Source organism: Gymnodraco acuticeps, unplaced genomic scaffold (assembly GCF_902827175.1).
Source record: "Gymnodraco acuticeps unplaced genomic scaffold, fGymAcu1.1, whole genome shotgun sequence".
NCBI classification, from domain to species: Eukaryota; Metazoa; Chordata; class Actinopteri; order Perciformes; family Bathydraconidae; genus Gymnodraco; species Gymnodraco acuticeps.
In genome coordinates, this window is record NW_022992273.1 from 1 (window position 1) to 21,046 (window position 21,046).

General features: G+C 40.2%; 1 protein-coding gene across 5 annotated transcripts in view; it reads left to right on the forward strand.

Moving 5' to 3' along the window:
• Window positions 1-632: 632 nt before the first annotated feature.
• LOC117540556 (sodium- and chloride-dependent creatine transporter 1-like) overlaps window positions 633-21,046 on the forward strand; it is a gene marked incomplete at its 5' end in the record, with an annotated part of 37,717 nt that continues 17,303 nt past the window's right edge. Inside the window, 10 exon segments of one of the 5 annotated variants that reach the window (XR_004568184.1) lie at window positions 633-767; window positions 1,129-1,232; window positions 2,939-3,063; window positions 5,394-5,506; window positions 7,862-7,999; window positions 10,957-11,059; window positions 11,709-11,809; window positions 11,987-12,078; window positions 12,274-12,444; window positions 13,096-13,214. Coding sequence is in view for 4 of the 5 variants with exons in the window: in XM_034207303.1 (XP_034063194.1) it covers window positions 633-767; window positions 1,129-1,232; window positions 2,939-3,063; window positions 5,394-5,506; window positions 7,862-7,999; window positions 10,957-11,059; window positions 11,709-11,809; window positions 12,274-12,444; window positions 13,096-13,215 (1,110 nt within the window). 5 annotated transcript variants of the gene reach the window in all.

A 21,046-nucleotide genomic window follows, 5' to 3' on the forward strand; every position in this document is an offset into this window, starting at 1 on the left:
GTGTGTGTGTGTGTGTGTGTGTGTGTGTGTGTGTGTCAGTCACAGCAGGTTTCATCTGCTTTTGTTTCCTCACATCAGGTTCATGTTTGCTTTCCTTCTCACGGTTGTTTTTTTTAAACCTGATTCTCATGATGGAGCCTCAATCTTTCTCTTTTCCCCCTCTGGGCCATTGGTGTTGACTTACTGTCATAATGAGGAGGTTAAAGGTGGGAGAGGAGGGAACAACTGATGATATATAACATTTAATTATGATTTAAGTGTTTCTTTTTCCAAAATAAAGGGAATTGCAACAATTGACATGTTTTAATGTGAATGATACCAAAGTGCAGAGGAAAACACTTACTAATCATTAATTCAACATCAGCTGCAACTCTCACTACTTTTAAATCCAGGCTGAAGACTTTTCTTTTTGCCGCTGCTTTTAATTGAACTATCCATATCTTAAACCGCACTGTAACTTTTATTTGTGTATTTTATTATTTTATTATCTCTGCCTTTTAATGCCATTTTCTTAATGTCTTTCATTTATGTAAAGCACTTTGAATTGCCTTGTGTTGAAAGGTGCTATTAAAAAAACTTGCCTTGCTATTAAATCAACATGTTTTGTGTGTGTGTGTGTGTGTGTATTTCAGATTGTGTACTTCACGGCGACCTTCCCCTACGTCGTCCTCATCATCCTGCTGGTGCGAGGCGTCACACTTCCTGGAGCGTACGACGGCATCATGTTCTACATCAAACCTGATTGGTCCAAACTGTGGGAAGCTCAGGTCAGTGCGGGTTTACTGCTTCCCTGAATTCTGACTCTCAGGGAAAAGCTGGTGCCAGAACCAGAACCGTCTTTAATTGTGTCTATAATGAGAAGATGAAGTTTCATTATTGTAAATAATAGCAGGAAAGAAGTAAATGGAGGAGGAAATTAACCTTACAAATTGATAAATAGATTTATGAAATATAGGGTTAATAAATAAACAAAACTCTGTCCTGCCCTTGTTCCTATCTGTGTCTTGGTCTCAGTGTTACTCCAGAAGTCTTGAACATATAAAAAGTTAACAGTAAAAAGCCCCGATGTTGAGCTGAGCAGTGAATGCCTCACTCTCCTGTGACCTCTGACATCTGACCTCTCTCCAGGTTTGGATCGACGCCGGCACTCAGATCTTCTTCTCGTACGCCATCGGCCTCGGAGCGCTGACGGCTCTGGGGAGCTACAACCGCTTCAACAATGACTGCTACAAGTACGAGTTTACGTTTTTACCTCCTTTATCAACCGTTTACTGTGGCTGCGAGGGAGTGCGGTCGTCTCTCAACCAGAAGGTTGTGGGTTCGATTCCCAGCAGCCAACATGTCGATGTATCCTTGGGCGAGATACTCAACCCTGAGATTGAATGTGTGTGAATGTGTGTGAATGTTAGTTCCTAGGTTAAGGTACTCTGCTCTGTATGAATGGGTGAATGACTAGGGCTGTACCCAAATATCCGAATATTTGTTCGTTGGAAGCGGTTCGCTGCTGATTACTACGCAACCCCCCCCCCCCCCTCGCGTGGGCCGAATATTCGAATATTCACACCTTTATAATTATTAGGATAAATAAAAACAGGTTTGAAATCATTCCAATGTATAGCCTACTCTAGGACAGTAACCAAACATATCGTTTAAAACTGGAGATATTATATATTGGGTTACTGGGTTATTGGTTATGTTCAGATACTTATTTGATTATTAAAATGTAAACCGATCTTTTTCAGATGGGTGTTTTAGAGTTGTACCCCCTAGACCTAGTCTCTAGTAATTGTGTGCTCAAAGTGCACCAGATTGAAGCATTTTACTTTAAAATGTTAAAACAAATCTTTCCGGGGGGGAGGGGGCATACCCCCCAGAGGATGTGACATCCACCCCCCAGTTAAAACATGTTCATACAATAATGAATACATTTGAAACCTTCTTTATGTATATAACCAACATGTCAATACGTTTCAGTTGTTGTAGTGTATTGGTCTTTTGTAGAGATTTTTAATGTATTCTTTATATATTCTATTGTTTATTGCTTGGAGGGGGGGGGGGCACCAAATCATAATCTCGCCTAGGGCAACAAAATGTCTAGGGCCGGCCCTGGTAAGACCCTCATCATGTGTGAAGCTTTCTCCTGTGGGACTCTATAAACAAACAGCTTTCCATGAGTAAATCATCCTGCTTTCAGCTTTGTGACGATGCATTTTCCAGCTGATCAACGAGGCGTTTTAAAGACTTTATTTATCTGAAGAACAAGGAGAGCTTTCTGAACAAGAAAAGGAACACTTCATCCTTCAGTTGATCAAAAAACTCTCAGATTATTGTAGTGGTGCAAACAGTAGAATATCTACCATTGAGATACTTTGGAGTAGAAGTTGCATCAATGGAAATATTCCAGTAAAGTAGAAGTATCTCAAACTTTAACAAGTATCTGAAACTTTAACTTGATCTCAAACGTTACAGCGTTTGAGTTACAGTGATGTATAATTACATCCCATCACTGAAGATGTCACAATATAATAAATGTTCTGACTGTGTTTTTTAAACTAAGGCTTGAAATGAAAACACCCTAAGTGAAATAAATCAATAATACTAATATATACCTCATCGATACTACACAGTTGCATTATGCATAACTGGGAACATCAACATTAAAACATTTTTGTAACACCTATCCACTGATTTGATTAATTTTGTACTTCTTCTTACAATTATTTTGTTATTTTTCAGTGCGAATAACGTGTATAATATCTATGTTTATATGTTATGAGTGATTTATTGCCATTCACTTTTCCTTTTTGAGGTGAATTCTAGCTCGACTTCACAATATTGCAAAGCACTTGTTGATGCCTTTTTTTGTATGTAATGTGATTTATTGTCCATAATCATATCTTACCCCCCCCCCCCCCCCCCCGTCTCGCCTGTCCTGCAGAGATGCGTTTGTTCTGGCGATGATAAACAGCGGGACGAGTTTCTTCGCCGGCTTCGTGGTGTTTTCTATTCTGGGCTTCATGGCTAACGAGCAGGGAGTTCACATCTCACAGGTCGCTGAATCAGGTAAAACATGAAGTACAAACACCAGCTGTTCCTCTCAAACACACACACACACACACACTATTTATCTCTTTCTCATGAGGAAAGAAAGATATCGTGGCTTTTCAGCAGCTCCAGTTAGTTTCCTGAATACCTTTAAACCTCAGAGGCTGCTGAACAAAAGCTCTTTATCTCAGTCGGAGGTTAACGCTCCCACACAGGAGGATCACACTGGAAATATTCAGGCCATTTGGCTGCAATTTGTTATTTTTTATTATATTTCCACACACATAAGACAATAAAACACGCATAAAAGAAATCTGAGAAGCCACAGGGTTATACAAGGAGCTCCCCTAGGAGAAAAGTGTTTTAAAAGTATATAAAACATGGTGTTTCTTAAAAAGACCAACAGAAACTGACATTGAAATGGTTAAAATCCCAAAAATAAACAACTATTTGGTCAGTTTTTACACCAGTTATTTGCTGATTGAAGTTGAAACCTTTTCCGCAACAAAACTATGAGGAGAGCTGCTTCCTGAAAGTCCTGAAAATGTGTTTTTTTTATCATGATTTCGGGAAATAATGTCCTGCACAATGAGTCCTCTCAATGTGAGGCGTTTGAGTACAATAGGAACATTTCACAAGTAGAACAGAGAGTTGTGTGTGTGTGTGTGTGTGTGTGTGTGTGTGTGTGTGTGTGTGTGTGTGTGTGTGTGTGTGTGTGTGTGTGTGTGTGTGTGTGTGTGTGTGTGTGGTGTGTGTGTGTGTGTGTGTGTGTGTGTGTGTGTGTGTGTGTGTGTGTGTGTGTGTGTGTGTGTGTGTGTGTGTGTGTGTGTGTGTGTGTGTGTGTGTGTGTGTGTGTGTGTGTGTGTGTGTGTGTGTGTGTGTGTGTGTGTGTGTGTGTGTGTGTGTGTGTGTGTGTGTGTGTGTGTGTGTGTGTGTGTGTGTGTGTGTGTGTGTGTGTATGTATATATTTGTGAGCACCAGCTTTGGTTGGAGACCATATCATACAGGACATTTAGTCTTCTTCTTATTCATTAGTTTGTTCGAGTGTTCAAACTACAATTCCTTACACCCTTACACACTCCTTTAACACCCTTACATGCACCACATCTGGAAATCGTATAAATTGCATGTAATACTGGTCTTAAATGTCATCCCCAATAGCATTTAGTCTTAAAAGTCTTCCATGTAACTTGCCTCAATCTGTAGAAACCTGGAACTCATGAGTTTTGAGATAAGGTGTTAGCAGATGACCCAGTGTGTGTCTGGTGTGTGTGTGTGTGTGTGTGTGTATCAACTGTATATGTGTATTAATAGCGTTGCAGCACATGACGACGTGACATCACAAACTCCCGGTTATATTTAGTGACTCCACAGAAGGCCTCGCGCTGCAGAGCTCAAGGATTCACCTTCCTCTCATAAATTCATTTATTCTCTCGTCCTTTGTTCATTCATCCTTTACCCTCCATCCGAGAGCTGCTACTTCAGAGCGAGTCTGACTTTGAATAAAACGTCTCGTGCGTCAGACTGCTGAGTGCAGGGAAGCAGTGTTAAATAAAATGGCCTTGTGCACCTCTGATTTATGGCGTTAATGACAGGGATTAAGTGTGTGTGTGTGTGTGTGTGTGTGTGTGTGTGTGTGTGTGTGTGTGTGTGTGTGTGTGTGTGTGTGTGTGTGTGTGTGTGTGTGTGTGTGTGTGTGTGTGTGTGTGTGTGTGTGTGTGTGTGTGTGTGTGTGTGTGTGTGTGTGTGTGTGTGTGTGTGTGTGTGTGTGTGTGTGTGTGTGTGTGTGTGTGTGTGTGTGTGTGTTTAAATGGCAGCAGTTGCTTCAGTGTGATGACATGCATCTTTTTATTTTAACCTCTTTGCAAAAGGAACAAAAGTAAATCCAATGTACTCTACTGATACGTTTACATTGGTTTAAAGTATTAGTGTGTGTGTGTGTGAGAGAGTGTGTCTGTGTGTGTTTGTGAGGCCCTTGCCTTATTGCATGGGAATAAGCAGTGGATGTAGTGCTGTTGTAAATGTGTGTAATGCTCCTTTAATATCAGGACTCAGCAGGACAGCTTAAATGTTAAATTAAATTCACTGTATATTTTACACATGGAGTTGCTGATTGGATAACACACCTGTCAATCAAGACAAACATGTTACATGCAAAGGTTTAAAGGGTCAGTCCGCTAAAGCTCAGATATATTTACACACACACACACATATTTAATTAATGTATAAAAAAACTGAATAGAATAAAAGAGAATCATGTGAAGAATCATCTGCTTAAAGAAAAATAACAAACCAATCACAGATCAGTCTCCACTCCAGTGTTGACTTCCTGTGTGTGTGTGTTTCAGGTCCAGGTCTGGCCTTCATTGCATACCCGAAGGCGGTGACTCTGATGCCGGTGGCTCCTCTGTGGGCCGCGCTCTTCTTCTTCATGCTGCTGCTGCTGGGACTCGACAGTCAGGTCAGGAAACAGTCGAACTTCACTTCTTGTACGACATACGCTAAAATCAACTGACACAAAGAACAAACAACAAGCATTTAACATCCCCATGTCTCTTCTACATCAACATGTGTCCCCTCTTCTTCATGTCTCTCCTACATCAACATGTGTCCCTCTTCTTCATGTCTCTTCTACATCAACATGTGTCCCCTCTTCTTCATGTCTCTTCTACATCAACATGTGTCCCCTCTTCTTCATGTCTCTTCTACATCAACATGTGTCCCCTCTTCTCCATGTCTCTTCTACATCAACATGTGTCCCCTCTTCTTCATGTCTCTTCTTCATCAACATGTGTCCCCTCTTCTTCATGTCTCTTCTACATCAACATGTGTCCCCTCTTCTTCATGTCTCTTCTACATCAACATGTGTCCCCTCTTCTCCATGTCTCTTCTACATCAACATGTGTCCCCTCTTCTTCATGTCTCTTCTACATCAACATGTGTCCCCTCTTCTTCATGTCTCTTCTTCATCACCATGTGTCCCCTCTTCTTCATGTCTCTTCTACATCACCATGTGTCCCCTCTTCTTCATGTCTCTTCTACATCAACATGTGTCCCCTCTTCTTCATGTCTCTTCTACATCAACATGTGTCCCCTCTTCTCTATGTCTCTTCTACATCACCATGTGTCCCCTCTTCTTCATGTCTCTTCTACATCAACATGTGTCCCCTCTTCTTCATGTCTCTTCTACATCAACATGTGTCCCCTCTTCTTCATGTCTCTTCTACATCACCATGTGTCCCCTCTTCTTCATGTCTCTTCTACATCAACATGTGTCCCCTCTTCTTCATGTCTCTTCTACATCACCATGTGTCCCCTCTTCTTCATGTCTCTTCTACATCAACATGTGTCCCCTCTTCTTCATGTCTCTTCTACATCAACATGTGTCCCCTCTTCTTCATGTCTCTTCTACATCAACATGTGTCCCCTCTTCTTCATGTCTCTTCTACATCAACATGTGTCCCCTCTTCTTCATGTCTCTTCTACATCAACATGTGTCTCCTCTTCTTCACGTCTCTTCTACATCAACATGTGTCCCCTCTTCTTCATGTCTCTTCTACATCACCATGTGTCCCCTCTTCTTCATGTCTCTTCTACATCAACATGTGTCCCCTCTTCTTCATGTCTCTTCTACATCAACATGTGTCCCCTCTTCTTCGTGTCTCTTCTACATCACCATGTGTCCCCTCTTCTTCATGTCTCTTCTACATCAACATGTGTCCCCTCTTCTTCATGTCTCTTCTACATCAACATGTGTCCCCTCTTCTTCATGTCTCTTCTACATCAACATGTGTCCCCTCTTCTTCATGTCTCTTCTACATCAACATGTGTCCCCTCTTCTTCATGTCTCTTCTACATCAGCATGTGTCCCCTCTTCTTCATGTCTCTTCTACATCAACATATGTCCCCTCTTCTTCATGTCTCTTCTACATCAACATGTGTCCCCTCTTCTTCATGTCTCTTCTACATCAACATGTGTCCCCTCTTCTTCATGTCTCTTCTACATCAACATGTGTCCCCTCTTCTTCATGTCTCTTCTACATCAACATGTGTCCCCTCTTCTTCATGTCTCTTCTACATCAACATGTGTCCCCTCTTCTTCATGTCTCTTCTTCATCAACATGTGTCCCCTCTTCTTCATGTCTCTTCTACATCAACATGTGTCCCCTCTTCTTCATGTCTCTTCTACATCAACATGTGTCCCCTCTGTTGAAAGAGACTCTGAAAGTTTCAGGAACAAAGATTCTCTCTCTTTTTGATCCATTTCTATAAAAACCTGTCTGAAAATGAGCTGATCAGATTTTGGCTACTTTATGATGTCATAACGATGTGTTGTCTTGTGTAACCATTAGCCAATCAGCAACCAAGGTAACCCCCCCCTCCTTATCACCTGAATCTCCTCCTAGAGCACCATTGAGTTCTTTGTAACCAAATGTCTCTCAGAGGGGCGTGGGGAGGGGCTCCTTATTTTCATCTAAAGTAACAGACAGAGAATCAGCACTTTGGAAACAGGGCTGAAACAGAGGGGATTATGGGTAATGCTGCAATGATCTGTTTGGTGTTTCAGCCAATCAGAGACAGGCTCTGGATATATCTGAGACCTGTGATATATTGAGGAAGAACAGTATGATAGGCGACCTTTAAGATAAGAAGTACTTTTTTGATCCCAATTTGCGAAATAAAGCAAGTTATTATACATAAGTATGTGAGGGAAAGGATAGTAAACATTAAACTGAATATATAAATGTAAGTGTCATGTAGGTTCTCTCATCTCTCTGCATGTGTTGTATTTACCTGTGTCTCTGTTTGTCTCCAGTTCGTGGGCGTGGAGGGTTTCGTGACGGGAATCCTGGATCTGTTTCCTGGGAAAAGCCAATTCCGCTACAAAAGGGAAATCTCTGTGGCCGTGTGTTGCCTGCTGTGCTTCATCATCGACCTCTCCATGGTGACACAGGTACAGAACAACCCTCTGGTTCTACGGATATTCAAAAAAAACTATTAGAGAAACTGTCTTTTTCGTTTAGAAGGAGTAGCAAGAAAAGTAAATGCAGAGATTTGAAGTTATGACAAACTAACTAGTAACTTACTGAAAAGAAAGGTGGTTAATTGGTTACATTTGGTGTCAAATCAACACTTTTGCAGTTAATTCAAACACATCAGAATCAACATACTTTGTTTCTCCTGGGGGAACTTGGGTTTTGCTTCATATTGGAATGAAATAAATAAAAGATAAATCATGTATATATAATTATATAAACATAAGAAGTTCAATTGAGAATGAGAAAAAAATGATAAAACACAATACAAATATGTATATAAACATGAGAAGTACAATGTTAAATGTGCACATTGAATTGCAACTACAACATTCAAGGTCACCTTTCATGCTATTTGTAGGCAACAGCATAGGTCTCAGATATATACAAATATATAAAAAACATGTCTATTACCTCACACACCAACGCAACTCCGGTTCAAGCTCCGTGCTAGAGCTTTTCAGGTTCAGAACCGGTTCTTCGGTTTAGCTCCGGCTCTTTCCACACTGCCCAGAGTCCGACTGGTGCTGCGTCATTGCGTCATCGTTTGCGTCATGACGTAACCGTTTGCGTGCCTGCTTCATAAAGCCAAACCGCGCGGAAACCCCTCACAGCTGACACCGACAACAACAACAATGGCCGATTGTGCTCCAGCTTCCTCTGTACCTCTTCGGAAGACCAGATTCCCAGTAGGTAGCTGATCTCTTCAGCGGACCACTGCTGCTTATTAAGTTTCTCCATCGTTGTGCACAAACTGGATAAAACGCGGGCTTCTTGTTGTTGTTCAGGAGTTGATCCCGCCCCTGCCCCCGCCTCGCCGTAAGCGTGACGTATGCGGTGCTTTTGCTCTGGCCGGACAATTCTTTGGTGCTTGAAATGAACCGGATTCCGGAGCTAAGAGGCTGCTCCGCTGCGGTGTGAAGAGGAAAACCCGGTGCTTTTCAAGCTCCAGCTCCGAACCGGCCCTGAAACACCGTTGGTGTGAATGAGGTATATGAAGTGTTTTGCTCAAAATACCAAACAGATCACCCATTCTAGCCATGCCTCATATCCCTCTATTTCACTTCCTGTTTCTAAAGTGATTATTCTGGTATAAAGCTTTAAAAAAAGGGGGGGGTCTGAGCTCATGCGGGACCCGGCAGCTACTGTCTAAACTAAACACTGCCGTGATGAAACGCCATATCATGGATTATCATGGATTCTCTCTGAAACAGTTTGGAGCTCAAAGGCTTTCTCTCTTGCCGGTTATACCACAAGGTGAGTTCCTTTTTACTTCCTGCTTCTTCACACACACATGCTCTCCAGTACAGGTTAGCTCTGAGTGTTAGCCATGCTAATGTAAACACCGACCATATTACGTCCAAAACAGTCGGGCATTGTTTCTGATAGCAACGTTTCTGATTGGGCCGTGGGTCCACATTTCAGATATTACGTCATATCGGACGCACATCTGGATCAGCTCCGTTGTTCCCCGTTTTTAGAGATTTGGGTACGGAGGAAAAGAGAGAGGGTTTTATTTTTTTACATGTTGATGTATAAGAGACATCAAAACGTGCATTTTGCATGATAGGTCCCCTTTAATGTTCAAATATAAGCAATGTATATTAATGTGCAGTTTAATATGCTGTGCAACAACACACATCAGATATGCAATACGTTAGATTTGATAGTCTTTTCTCTATAGTGTTTTATACTCTATGTTATTATTCAGAAAAGTGAATAAAGTAGTGTGGGTAATACATCATTGTAGTAAGGCAAGGCAAGTTTATTTATATAGCACTTTTCAACACAAGGCAATTCAAAGTGCTTTAAGAAAATGGCATTTAAAATCAGTCATTAAAAAGAAAAGCTAATAAAATAAACATTAAAAGAAAAAATACATGGATAAAAGTTACAGTGCTGTTTAAGATGTGAATAGTTCAATTAAAAGCAGCGACAAAAAGAAAAGTATTTGATTCCAAAATGTAATGGAGTCGAAGTATCCAGACTCAAACTCACAATGTCCATTTATATTTAATTTAATATTCCACACACTCAATGTATTTAATATCCTACTTTATATTGTATTTACTTCAATAGTGTTTTATTTGGCTGACAGTTTATAGGCTTTTTATCTTCACGGTCAACTTGCTGTTTGATTTCTATTTTGAGATGTTTTTTTAGAATAGTTTATTTCTCCTGCTTTAATGTCTACGTGCAAAGCCTTGAAAAAATGTCCCAAATGTGGATCAATAAAGTACATCTTCTCTTAAATAGAAATACTACCTCATTGTAAACACTTGAGTAAATGTACTTTGTTGCATCCACCGGGACTACTTTTATACTTCCTCTTGTCTATTGCAGTCTCTGTGCTTTGTAAACTCCCATGTTGTGACACTAACAGGGTTCTTACGGTCATTACAAACCTGGGGAAGTCATGGAAATTCAAAATGCTAATTCCAGGCCCTGGAAAAATTATGGAAAAGAAATATTTTTCCCAAAGTTTTGAAAAAGTCATGGAAATGTAACTAAAGTTGCATCAAATATAATTTATATTTGATCTAATCGCCGAAATAGTAATACTATAATGATAATAAATACTGTATCGTATAGTAATGAAATTAAAATGGCTTTTAACTGTCGAGGTGTTTTGCTGGTGAGAGATTTTAGTTGCTTTAACGTGAAGCTAGTAAGCCTGTTTGATTTGTTTCCTGTTCCATGTTAAAATAAACCATTTTCAGTGGTACGCTGAGAAAGAGTCATGTTTTTGTTCATGGAGAATTAGGTAAAGGTCCTGGAGAAGTCATGGAGAAAGTGTGTGAAAGTGTGTGAACCCTGCACTGATCTTATTTACATGTGTTTGTATTTGTACATCTCTCTCTCTTGATGTCTGCAGGCGGGGATGTACGTCTTCCAATTATTTGACTATTATTCAGCCAGTGGGATGAGTCTGTTGTGGCAAGCATTCTGGGAATGCATAGTAGTTGCCTGGGTCTACGGTATGTGACACACACACACACACACACACACACACACACACACACACACACACACACACACACACACACACACACACACACACACACACACACACACACACACACACACACACACACACACACACACACAGTGTAGTGTTTCACAGTGAAGTATGGTGCGCCATGGTAACGGATCTGATCTCTAAAATAGGTGTGTGAATAGTTGTGTAATATGGTGTTACAGTAAAGAAGGTCACTTTGTTAAAGTATAGTTTTTCAAAGTTCAAACCGCTGTGGTGTGACGCAGTGTGTCATGAGACGGTCACGTGTTAACATATCTGAGTACATAAAGTTATAAAAAACAATACATCAAAGTACAGTTTGTCGAAAATCTCAGAAAAAAACACTAAAGTATCTCAAAGTAATATTATAGCACTATAGTTTGTCAGGACACAAAGTTGTAGTATAATTTGTCAAAGTTTTTTTATGAGCAGTAAAGATTTAAGAGTCTCATAGTATTGTATGTGGAAAAAAAACAAATAGTATAGTATATCGAAAAGATACTGTAAAATATCAGAGAAAACGACAGAGTGAAGTACATCACAAATATATGTATAATGTTCCTGCAGTATTATCAGATCCCCTGATGGTTGCTCCGTCTCTCCTGCAGGTGCCGACCGCTTCATGGACGATGTGGCCCTTATGATTGGCTACCGGCCGTTCCCCTGGATCAAGTGGTGCTGGTCCTTCATCACGCCCGCCGTCTGCATGGTGAGACTCGACAACACGGGCCCCGTAGACATAAACAAAAACAAATAACTGTTTTGTTTAACGCTCTCCAACGCAGTATTTTCATTATTCATAATCGGAGTAGAGCTGCTGCTCCTTAATGTTGAGAGGAGCCGGTTGAGGCTTCTGATCAGGACCCTCCGCTGTGCCTTCCTTTAGAGACCCCGGGGTCCACCCAGAACACGCCGGAGAGATTATAAATCTCATCTGGCCTGGGAATGCCTCGGGAAGAGCTGGGAAATGTTGCTGGGGTGAGAGACGTCTGGTCTACCTTGTTTACCTTGCTGCCACTGGCACCGCGATACGAGGCAGAAATGGATAGACTTTGTTAAAAGTAAATTCAGAAATGCATAGTCTAGGGTTTGTCTGGGGCAAATGTGTCTCCAGCTGTTTCTCCTGCCATGACAGCTGGTTTTATGCTGGATGTCCTCTCCTCTCCTCTGCAGGGAATCTTCATTTTCCACCTGGTGAACTACAAGCCTCTGACCTACAACAACACGTACGTGTACCCGTGGTGGGGCGAGGTGATCGGCTGGTGCCTGGCGCTCTCCTCCATGCTCTGCATCCCCGTCAGCATCCTCTACAAGCTGGTCAGCGCCAAGGGCACCTTCAAGGAGGTCAGCACACACACACACACACACGCATACGCACACACACACACACGCACACACACACACACACACACACACACACTGGAAAAACAACTTTAAAAACATTGAAAATCTGTGAAACATTTCTCACTGATTATTGTTACTAATAATATGCCCCAGTTGTTTTAAAACGTTTTATTTGATTACCTTAAGTGCTGTACTTCAGTAAAACAACATTGGTAATAGTTACTTTGCAGATTGAGATACTAAATATTCAAAACAACATATTTGTAAATGACTCTTCTTGACTGTATATGGGATATTTAAGACGACCCTTCTTTATCGGCTGCATTGATGAATATATTCACAAATGAGTCGTTACTTGTGCACTTATGTACATTTACATATACAAGTAAGGAGCAAAGAAGACTAGCAGAAGGTCACACAGGTTCTGTAGAAGATTCTACAAAACCCACTACTAATGCAACAGCCACGTGAAGGAAAGAAAACACAGGGTTTGATAGTTGTCGAAAAGGTCAGAGCCGGTCTAAAACTACTTTGAGGTCAAACATCAAGTGATCTTCGACCTTCTTCCACCTTTGGAGTTACTCGTTCATAAATCAGAAACGTACCTAACCTTTGCGTAGTGTGTAACCTTTGCCCCCTGCTGTGTTTCAGCGCTGGGCCCACCTCACCACCCCGGTGTGGGGGCACCACCACCTGGAGTACATGGCCCTGCCCTCCAATGCCCCCGGCACCGAGGAGAACAAGGTCATCATCTTCGAGAGCGTCATGTAGGCGGGACTCTACATCTCCACCCCTCCCACCTACCACAAGACGACCTCCACCTCCATTGATTGGTCGTCTCCTCGGATCAACCAATCGATGGCCGTCCTTCAAACCTTCGATCGTCACCGGGCAGACCAAAGCTGGAAAAAAGATTTTCCAACCCTGTAAAAAAAGAACAAAGCGGCTCCTCCAGGCGGATTATTACTATTTTTTTTTAACAATCACGGCATCAACTTCCTGTTTTTCCCCTTCAGAATAAAACTAAAATGTGAGATTAAAACCAGCAGATAAATGTGTTCTGTACCTGCAAAAAGGGCTCCATCTTGGAAACGTGTAAATATAATATTACAAGGATGCCATGCAACGTTTTTTTTTATCTGGAGGAGCTGAAGAAGAAAGAGTTTCACTGTGTTCACAAACAGCTGCTGGGCTTCCTCCATGTTGGAGTGTCTTGTCTCTGGGTGGGCGGGGTGGACACACACACACACACACACACACACACACACACACACACACACACACACACACACACACACACACGCTGCCTCAACAGGGACTGGTGCTCGAGACTTGAGGTAAACGTTTTGAAAGTGTGTGTGTGTGTGTGATGGCTTTCTGCAGACGGAGTTGTGGACCGACTGAGACCTGGAGAATTAACAGAGGGCGTTTGCGCCGTAACGGGATTTAAAAAACGCTTAGATTCGTAGTCCTGTTGTGAAGCGAGAAACACTAAAGGAATGATGGTAGCCATATTGCAATTAGACAAGCAAACGTTTCTGAGTGTCTTTGACTACGTTTTTCAAAGTGTGTCAGCTGGACTTAAAGCGTCAAAGAAAGCCACTTCCTGTTACGGAGCAAATTCCTCATCGCTCGTGATGTCTCTGAGTTTGTGAGCACTTTCTGAGACGCTCTGATTGTTATTGATCTAGAAACCGGATCCGGACTGAACTCGTTTGTTTTCTTAACGTTTCATCGCAGCTTGCTTCCGCATGAAATACTGTGAATGAACAGCGTGATGTGTTCTGACGGCCCAGCTCTGTTTTAAATCACACCGTGGTGATATTAGATCTGATATTAGGAGGAAAAGCTCCAGTGAGAATTCAGTCAATGATCATCTTATGCGTTTCATATTATCCAAATGTAGTTTTATTTCAAGATGGCTTATCTACCGTCTAGTTGACTCGGTGAGGATGATGGAGGAGAAGCTTAAACCATGACAAAAAAGCTCAATTTACCCGTTTGTTCAGGAGATTCCGACCACAACGCTTGGGCTTCCTCTGTAAAGACCAGCTTCAAGTTAAACAAATGAAATAGTTAGTTTCACGATCTTAACTTGCTTGACCCAGAGAGAAAATGAACCAGCATTTACGTTATTATTCACTTTCATTTGGCTGATGCTTTCATCCAAAGACAATTGATTAATTGGCAAAAAATGTATCAATCAATCAATGTTTATTTATATAGCCCAATATCACAAATGTTACATTTGTCTCAGTGGACTTTACAGTTTGTACAAAATATCAGTATGACAATATCATATAGTACAGTATCAAGAAGAATCTGAATTCTTTGGACTGTTCAGACAACAAAAAGTAATAAAAGAAGGAAATTGTGACACAAATTGTATGGTTTGATTAATAGTGATTGGCATATTAATGTTAAATAAAGATAATTATGACTTGAAGCACTTCCTGGATGAAGTATGCACTGCTCCAGGTTCAGTTGAAGTACTAAAACAGCTCCTGCTTTAACACAAAATCAGGTTAATCCTGTAAATCATACTTTGTTATTCTTAATTAGCAGATGAAATACCTGATATGTTTCGTGTCTCCTCATCCCGAGTCCACCATTAGTCCCGGTCTGTGAACTCAAGCAGAAGTTAGGGACAGAATAATATTTTAATCAGAGACTGAAACCACACTGGATCTGACCTTTAACCTTTAGGGTCTTCGTTCTCGCCCCCCCACCGGGTCGACTGAAGTGCCAAACGGAGCGATTCTGATCCCAGATCAGCGCTCCAGGCTGCCAATATCATTCAGTATCAACACTATTCTTCTTCGTCTTCTTCTTCTCTGCCTCGTCGCATCATTAAAGCTGAAGTCCTCCGACCAATCAACACGCTCTCCTCTTTAACAGCTGATAGGAAACACAGGCAAACCCCGAAATCTGGTTTCCTGGGTTGGAATAAAGTCTGATAACAGGACCGGATTTCATCTTTCAATGTCTGAAAGAGTCTAGAACTGGTTCTGCTCCTCTGTGATCGTATTGGACTCAATTCAGCATATTAAAAAATACAGCAATATAGATCACAAAGCTGCAAAAGTAATCGTTCAGCTTTGGCAAAATGATCTGTTCAGAAGTTACCACAAAACATAACAATTAAGCAGATATTTGAATCTTTTAAAAAATGTATATGTAACAGGATCCTTATCATACATATTCGCTAGGTCTTAATCTCTATTTAAATATTACAATTAGAAGTAGTATTAGTTTAAAAGACCAGTATGGGTCCGGCTTTACTGCTACATTCCCAGCAACACATTTATTTGGTTGTTGTTTGTATTTAATTAGACGGTAATTTAACCCTTTTATTCTAATTAAATCTATAAGAGTACATTGATCACGTTCTAATCCCACACTTAGATACATATGTTTGAGATATGCAATGTCTAATTTCACTCTTACTAATTCCTTTGCTTAATTTAAACTACGTCTATGTCAAATTATTCCAAGAAATACATTAAAAAAATATATATTCTTTAGCAATCAGAGAAATTAGGGATTTTAAATCTATTTGCTCTAATAACTTAAATCAGTGTTTTAATATTGACCTGTGATCAGCTGGTGGAGAGATGAGAGCCTGAGGACTCAACTTGATGCCAAGTGTTGCCTTACGTCAGTGGCGGACTGGCCATCGAGACGTTCAGGACGAATCCCGATTGGCCGGTGCTGAAGTGGGCCGGCCGGACGATGTGGGCCGGTCGGATAAGTCACTAGCACCCCCCCTTGATAATTTACTAGCGGTACCGAGGTGGGCCGGCGGTACTGAAGTGGGCCGGTCGAGAGTCCCGGGCTACTACCCAGTCCGCCCCTGCCTTACGTCGTTGTCTTAACTCCAGAGCCAATCACAGTACAGCTCTGCTTTGAATCCAACCAATCAGCAGTCTGCGTGCGGGGGGGCGTGTCTACAACTCTGTCTCCCAGCAACCACTCTGCATCCACCTATCACATAACCATTAGAATGTAAAATATATATTATAAAAAGTATACATTTGCACATTGTTGTAAAATAATGTCGCTAGCACTTTGGAGAAGAGTCACGTTAGAAATCATGTTTTGTTTTACATATTGTAAAATGAATCAGAGATGGAGGCTTTTATTTTGCTGATACATACAGTATGACAGATATATATATTGAATATCTTTGTGCGTTATCTATATTTGATGCAGTATGTGATTTTGATGATGACTGATTGTTGACGCTTTAGCCGGCGAAACACCAGCGACGAAGCGACGCCGGCTACCTCACTTCCCATTTTAGACTTTCAAAATAAAACTCCTTTTCAGCTTTTTATGCAAATGTCTTGTCAGCGGCGGCGTCGGCTGGCGGCAGGAGAGGATTCTGGGAAGTGTAGTTCAAAACATTTCCCTCCTCGGCCTGTTTCACGTTGCTGCTTTTAAAGGTTCTCCAGCACCGAGGAACATATTTGAATCTGAAAATTTGACATGAAGGATGCTAAACGTACGCTGTGGATACAAACACATTTCAATTGAGATTGCTTGGGTGTTTAATTGGACTTTTATATGGCTCTCTACATCCCTTAATTGATTACTATTTTAACACGTTGGTGCTGCGAGACTTTTAAATGGTGTCTGACCGGCTAATGTAAACAATCAGCGATAGGCGGGGCTTTTATTTTTGGCGGGGTTTGCTGCGATGCAGTGATGTTAAGGCTTTGTGTGTCTCTGAACGCACCACGAAAGGGAATGTTATTTTAGTTTTTATTCTTTTGATTTCTAATGTTCAAAGTGCTCAAGTGTTTTGAAGAGTTTTAGTTTTAGAGGATTTATTTTTCTCTGTGTATATTTCTGAATATCAGTATTTCGTCCTCAGACCCTCAGACGGCTCAGACTCACGTTATTATTATTATTTTAAAAGGAGATATAAAGTAATCTGCTTGTTTTTTTTCATGGAATTAATTTAAAAAATGTCGACATAATGGCGGATGTTTAAAAATACTGCATTTTGTGTTTAAAAATAGGATACAAAATGTTTGAAGGCTGAAAAACTGCCAAGAAAATGATAAGAAAATGTCAGTTTTAGTTGAAAAAGGCAGAATAAACTTCTTAATCCCACCTGCAGTATCACACCTGGGAAATATCTTCAGTACAAAATATCAATAATATTAACAGGAAATAAGAACTACATATCCCAGCAGTCATTGGGAGCCTCCAGAGCGTCTTCATACTATGGTATCAATCAATCAATCCAATGAATGAGACATGACCATATATCTCTTCATAACTAAAAGCCACAAAATGAACTGCATTTCATTTAAAATAAATAAAGAAACGTTTATTTTAAAGTGAGAATAAAAACAGACTTAACTGAACGTGGATTCGGCCAATCAGAGCCTCTGCTTGCTCAGATTAAAGAATCAAAATGATGAAGAAAGACCAGACCAGCCAATCACTGTAACACAGGGTGAGCGATTGAGATCAGATCCAAAATGTAATGGTTTCTTCATGGATCCATGCTTCACCAATTCACCAAATGATATGGAAATAGGGACAGTAGTTTTTGCTTAATCCCTCTTACAAACAAACCTAATTGGCGCCCTAGTTGGTAAAGTTCATTGAAGAGTGTAAAAACGGACTGTCCACGGTAGTTAAAGCCAATTTTAATGGACATACAGTTTTATATTGTGATTAATATGTCACATTATTATTATCCTTTGAATTATCTACAACTATATTCAGTTGTGTGGTGATTTCAATAATTTATAAGTTAGAAATTACCCACTTATCTACAGTCAGACACACATGAAGGGACGGTGAAATAAATACTGATTGCACCTTTAAAAAATGATCTACTAATTGGAAATTAATCTAGACTTTTTGGACTTTAGTTTGACGGAAAACCTCAGTTTTCAGTGTCACATGTAATTAGTTAAAAAGTTAATTAACAGCTAATTAAATAACACTAATTAATGATGAAATGAATCCTTATTTGCGTGTTGATTGGCCGGTCTGGTGGATTCAAACTGACGACATACAGAGATTATTACTGGTGATTAAAACTAGTGAGATGATATGATAGAGGCCACTGAAATTACACTAATTAAACTAACCGCAGTATTTTATTTAACGCAAATCAAACTGACATTTTAGAGAGTTTTATATTTTTAAAGTTATATAATCATTGTTTTTTTTTTAATTGTCTGAAGCCTGGTGGGTCAGAGGGGGGGGGGGGGGAATAATTAATAAAAAATATCTGCAGCCGTTGAATGCGAAAAAACACAACTTGAAGAAATGAAAATGTACATTACCAAAATCTGAAGTTTCATTGTCATGTTGTCTTTGTCTTCTGCCAAAAACATCCTTGTTGTGACAGAATCGCTGATCTAATCTGCCCGGAGACAGAAGAGAGGGGATATATTTAAAACACTTAGAAATACTTCAACATACCATCATTAAAATGTGTTTTTTTAAATAAAAAATTCATGGTAAATACAAGTGTTTTAAGACTTTAGGGGGGCTTTTTAAAAATGTATTCACGGCGCTTTCTCACCGGAGTACTTTTCCCAGGAATAGTTCCGATAGTTCCTGGGATTTTGCGTTTAAACCAAAAAGATCTGGAACTAGAACTTTTTTTCGGGAATTGGAACCTTTTCAGAGCAGGGACTATCGGGGGTGAAAAGGTTCCAATTTTGCAAACCACGCCCCGTAAAACTCAGAAAGGTTTTGTGAAGCCGCCATTTTATTTGCTTGCATTAGCATTATTAGCATTAGCCCAGCGCACCAACGGAGAGAGACTAACTTATGGCAACTAGGGTGACCAGATATCCCGCTTTGCGCGGGACTACACAGCATTTTCAGGACTTTTGGTGCGTCCCGCAAATTGAGACGATGTCCCGCATATTTCATTTTGATTGGCTAAAACACTTTTCGAAAATCTAATTCATGACAAATCTGATGCGGAGAAAGGCCGGCTCGGTTCGCTGATGGCCGTCACCGCCCTGTATTATTATATGTTTTAAACGGCATCATGTAAGAGCGTCCGTAGTGTCACTCCCCCGCTGACAGTTCTTCACGAGCGTCCATAGTTAGTGTCTCTCCACGATCTCTTGACGATGATGGGAAGTCGTAAATTCTACCAATTCTGCCCAAAAACGTTGGCTTTAATATTTGGTTACCTTATTCTAAAAAAAAAAAAAAAGAGAAAGTTTAGAAAATCTGTCTCCAGCTTTTTATCATTGATTCTGTCCAACAAACTCACCGCTGGTTTCCATCTGAGAGCGTCTGTTTCCCTCCTCTACTCTCAGCTTTTTAACGAAATTAAACGTTTTATTTCTGCTTCATTTTTACTGTAGATACATATTGTTTTATAGGGTCACTTTTTGAAAAATATTGTCATTGATTTTATAGCCAAAAACATTGCCAAAGTGTTTTTTAACCTCCAAAATAAAGACAATAAGGAAGCTCAAAAGGGACGAAAAGGATTTGTTTCTGTTCGGTTTCTTATCAGACTTTCTGAAATACAAAACATATTTGATCGTGATTATAAATAACGTTCTTACCTTCAAGTTTTTCGGGAAACTGAGGTCGGATCAGATGAGCCAGCAGGGGGCGCCGTCATCGGGTTTGGGCTCGAAACCTTAAAATACACATTTTCTTTTAACGAAAACATCACAAAATTCATCGGAAATTAACAAAATTATTGACATCCGATGTTCCTGTTGAGCCCAATGAAGTTGACGAAAAATAACATAATGATAAAATTAAAAACGTTTTGCCAAAAGTTGCTAACATTATAGTTGGTGTATACAACCCCCAATGCATTATGGGAAGTGTAGTCCAATTAGTTTGGTTATTTACTTCTTCAATCGGACAAACAATAACACTTTTTTTTTACGCTATGAAGAAAATGTTTTTTATTTTGAATAAATTACATGTATGGACAAAATAAACCAATATATCAAATGTATTTTTTAAGTAATACAAAAAGAAGTTATCCCACAATTTAGCAGATTCTAAGAGGAAGAATTTTACGATTTTACATTTTTTTACTAATTTCTTCAAAAAAGATGATTTTTTTTATGATTCTATCCCATTTATTTTTATACTAGCTTCCAAAACAAACATTCAATCTGCTCTCACGTTGGTGCTGAAGATGATTTTGTTATGTTTTTGTGTTTCCAGCCCAAATTCATCCGTCCCGCCGTCCACCATTTCCTCTGTACCTGTGTGTCTGTGTGACTTCCTGTAACGCTCCAGTCTTCCATACAAGCATAACTGTAGACTAGAGACAATCAATTACAAGGTGATTAAAAAGTAGCTTCATTAATTACTAGATGTGTACTAATGACACTCGGGGCTCCACGTTAACGAGTCTCCAGTCAAAAGAAAAAAGATGCAGACTTGTGGAGGATGAGAGTTAACGTTGAGCCCAGAGGACGTCACCTGTTTCATTGACCTTTGACCCCTGCGAGGGTCTCATGCTGTAAGCCACTGTGATCACTGTGCTCATTAAACACTGACTTTAACAAAGGCAATAAAACTAACGTCATGACAAACAGATCACCTGTCTCTGCGGTTTATTTTGGTCATTATGGTTTGA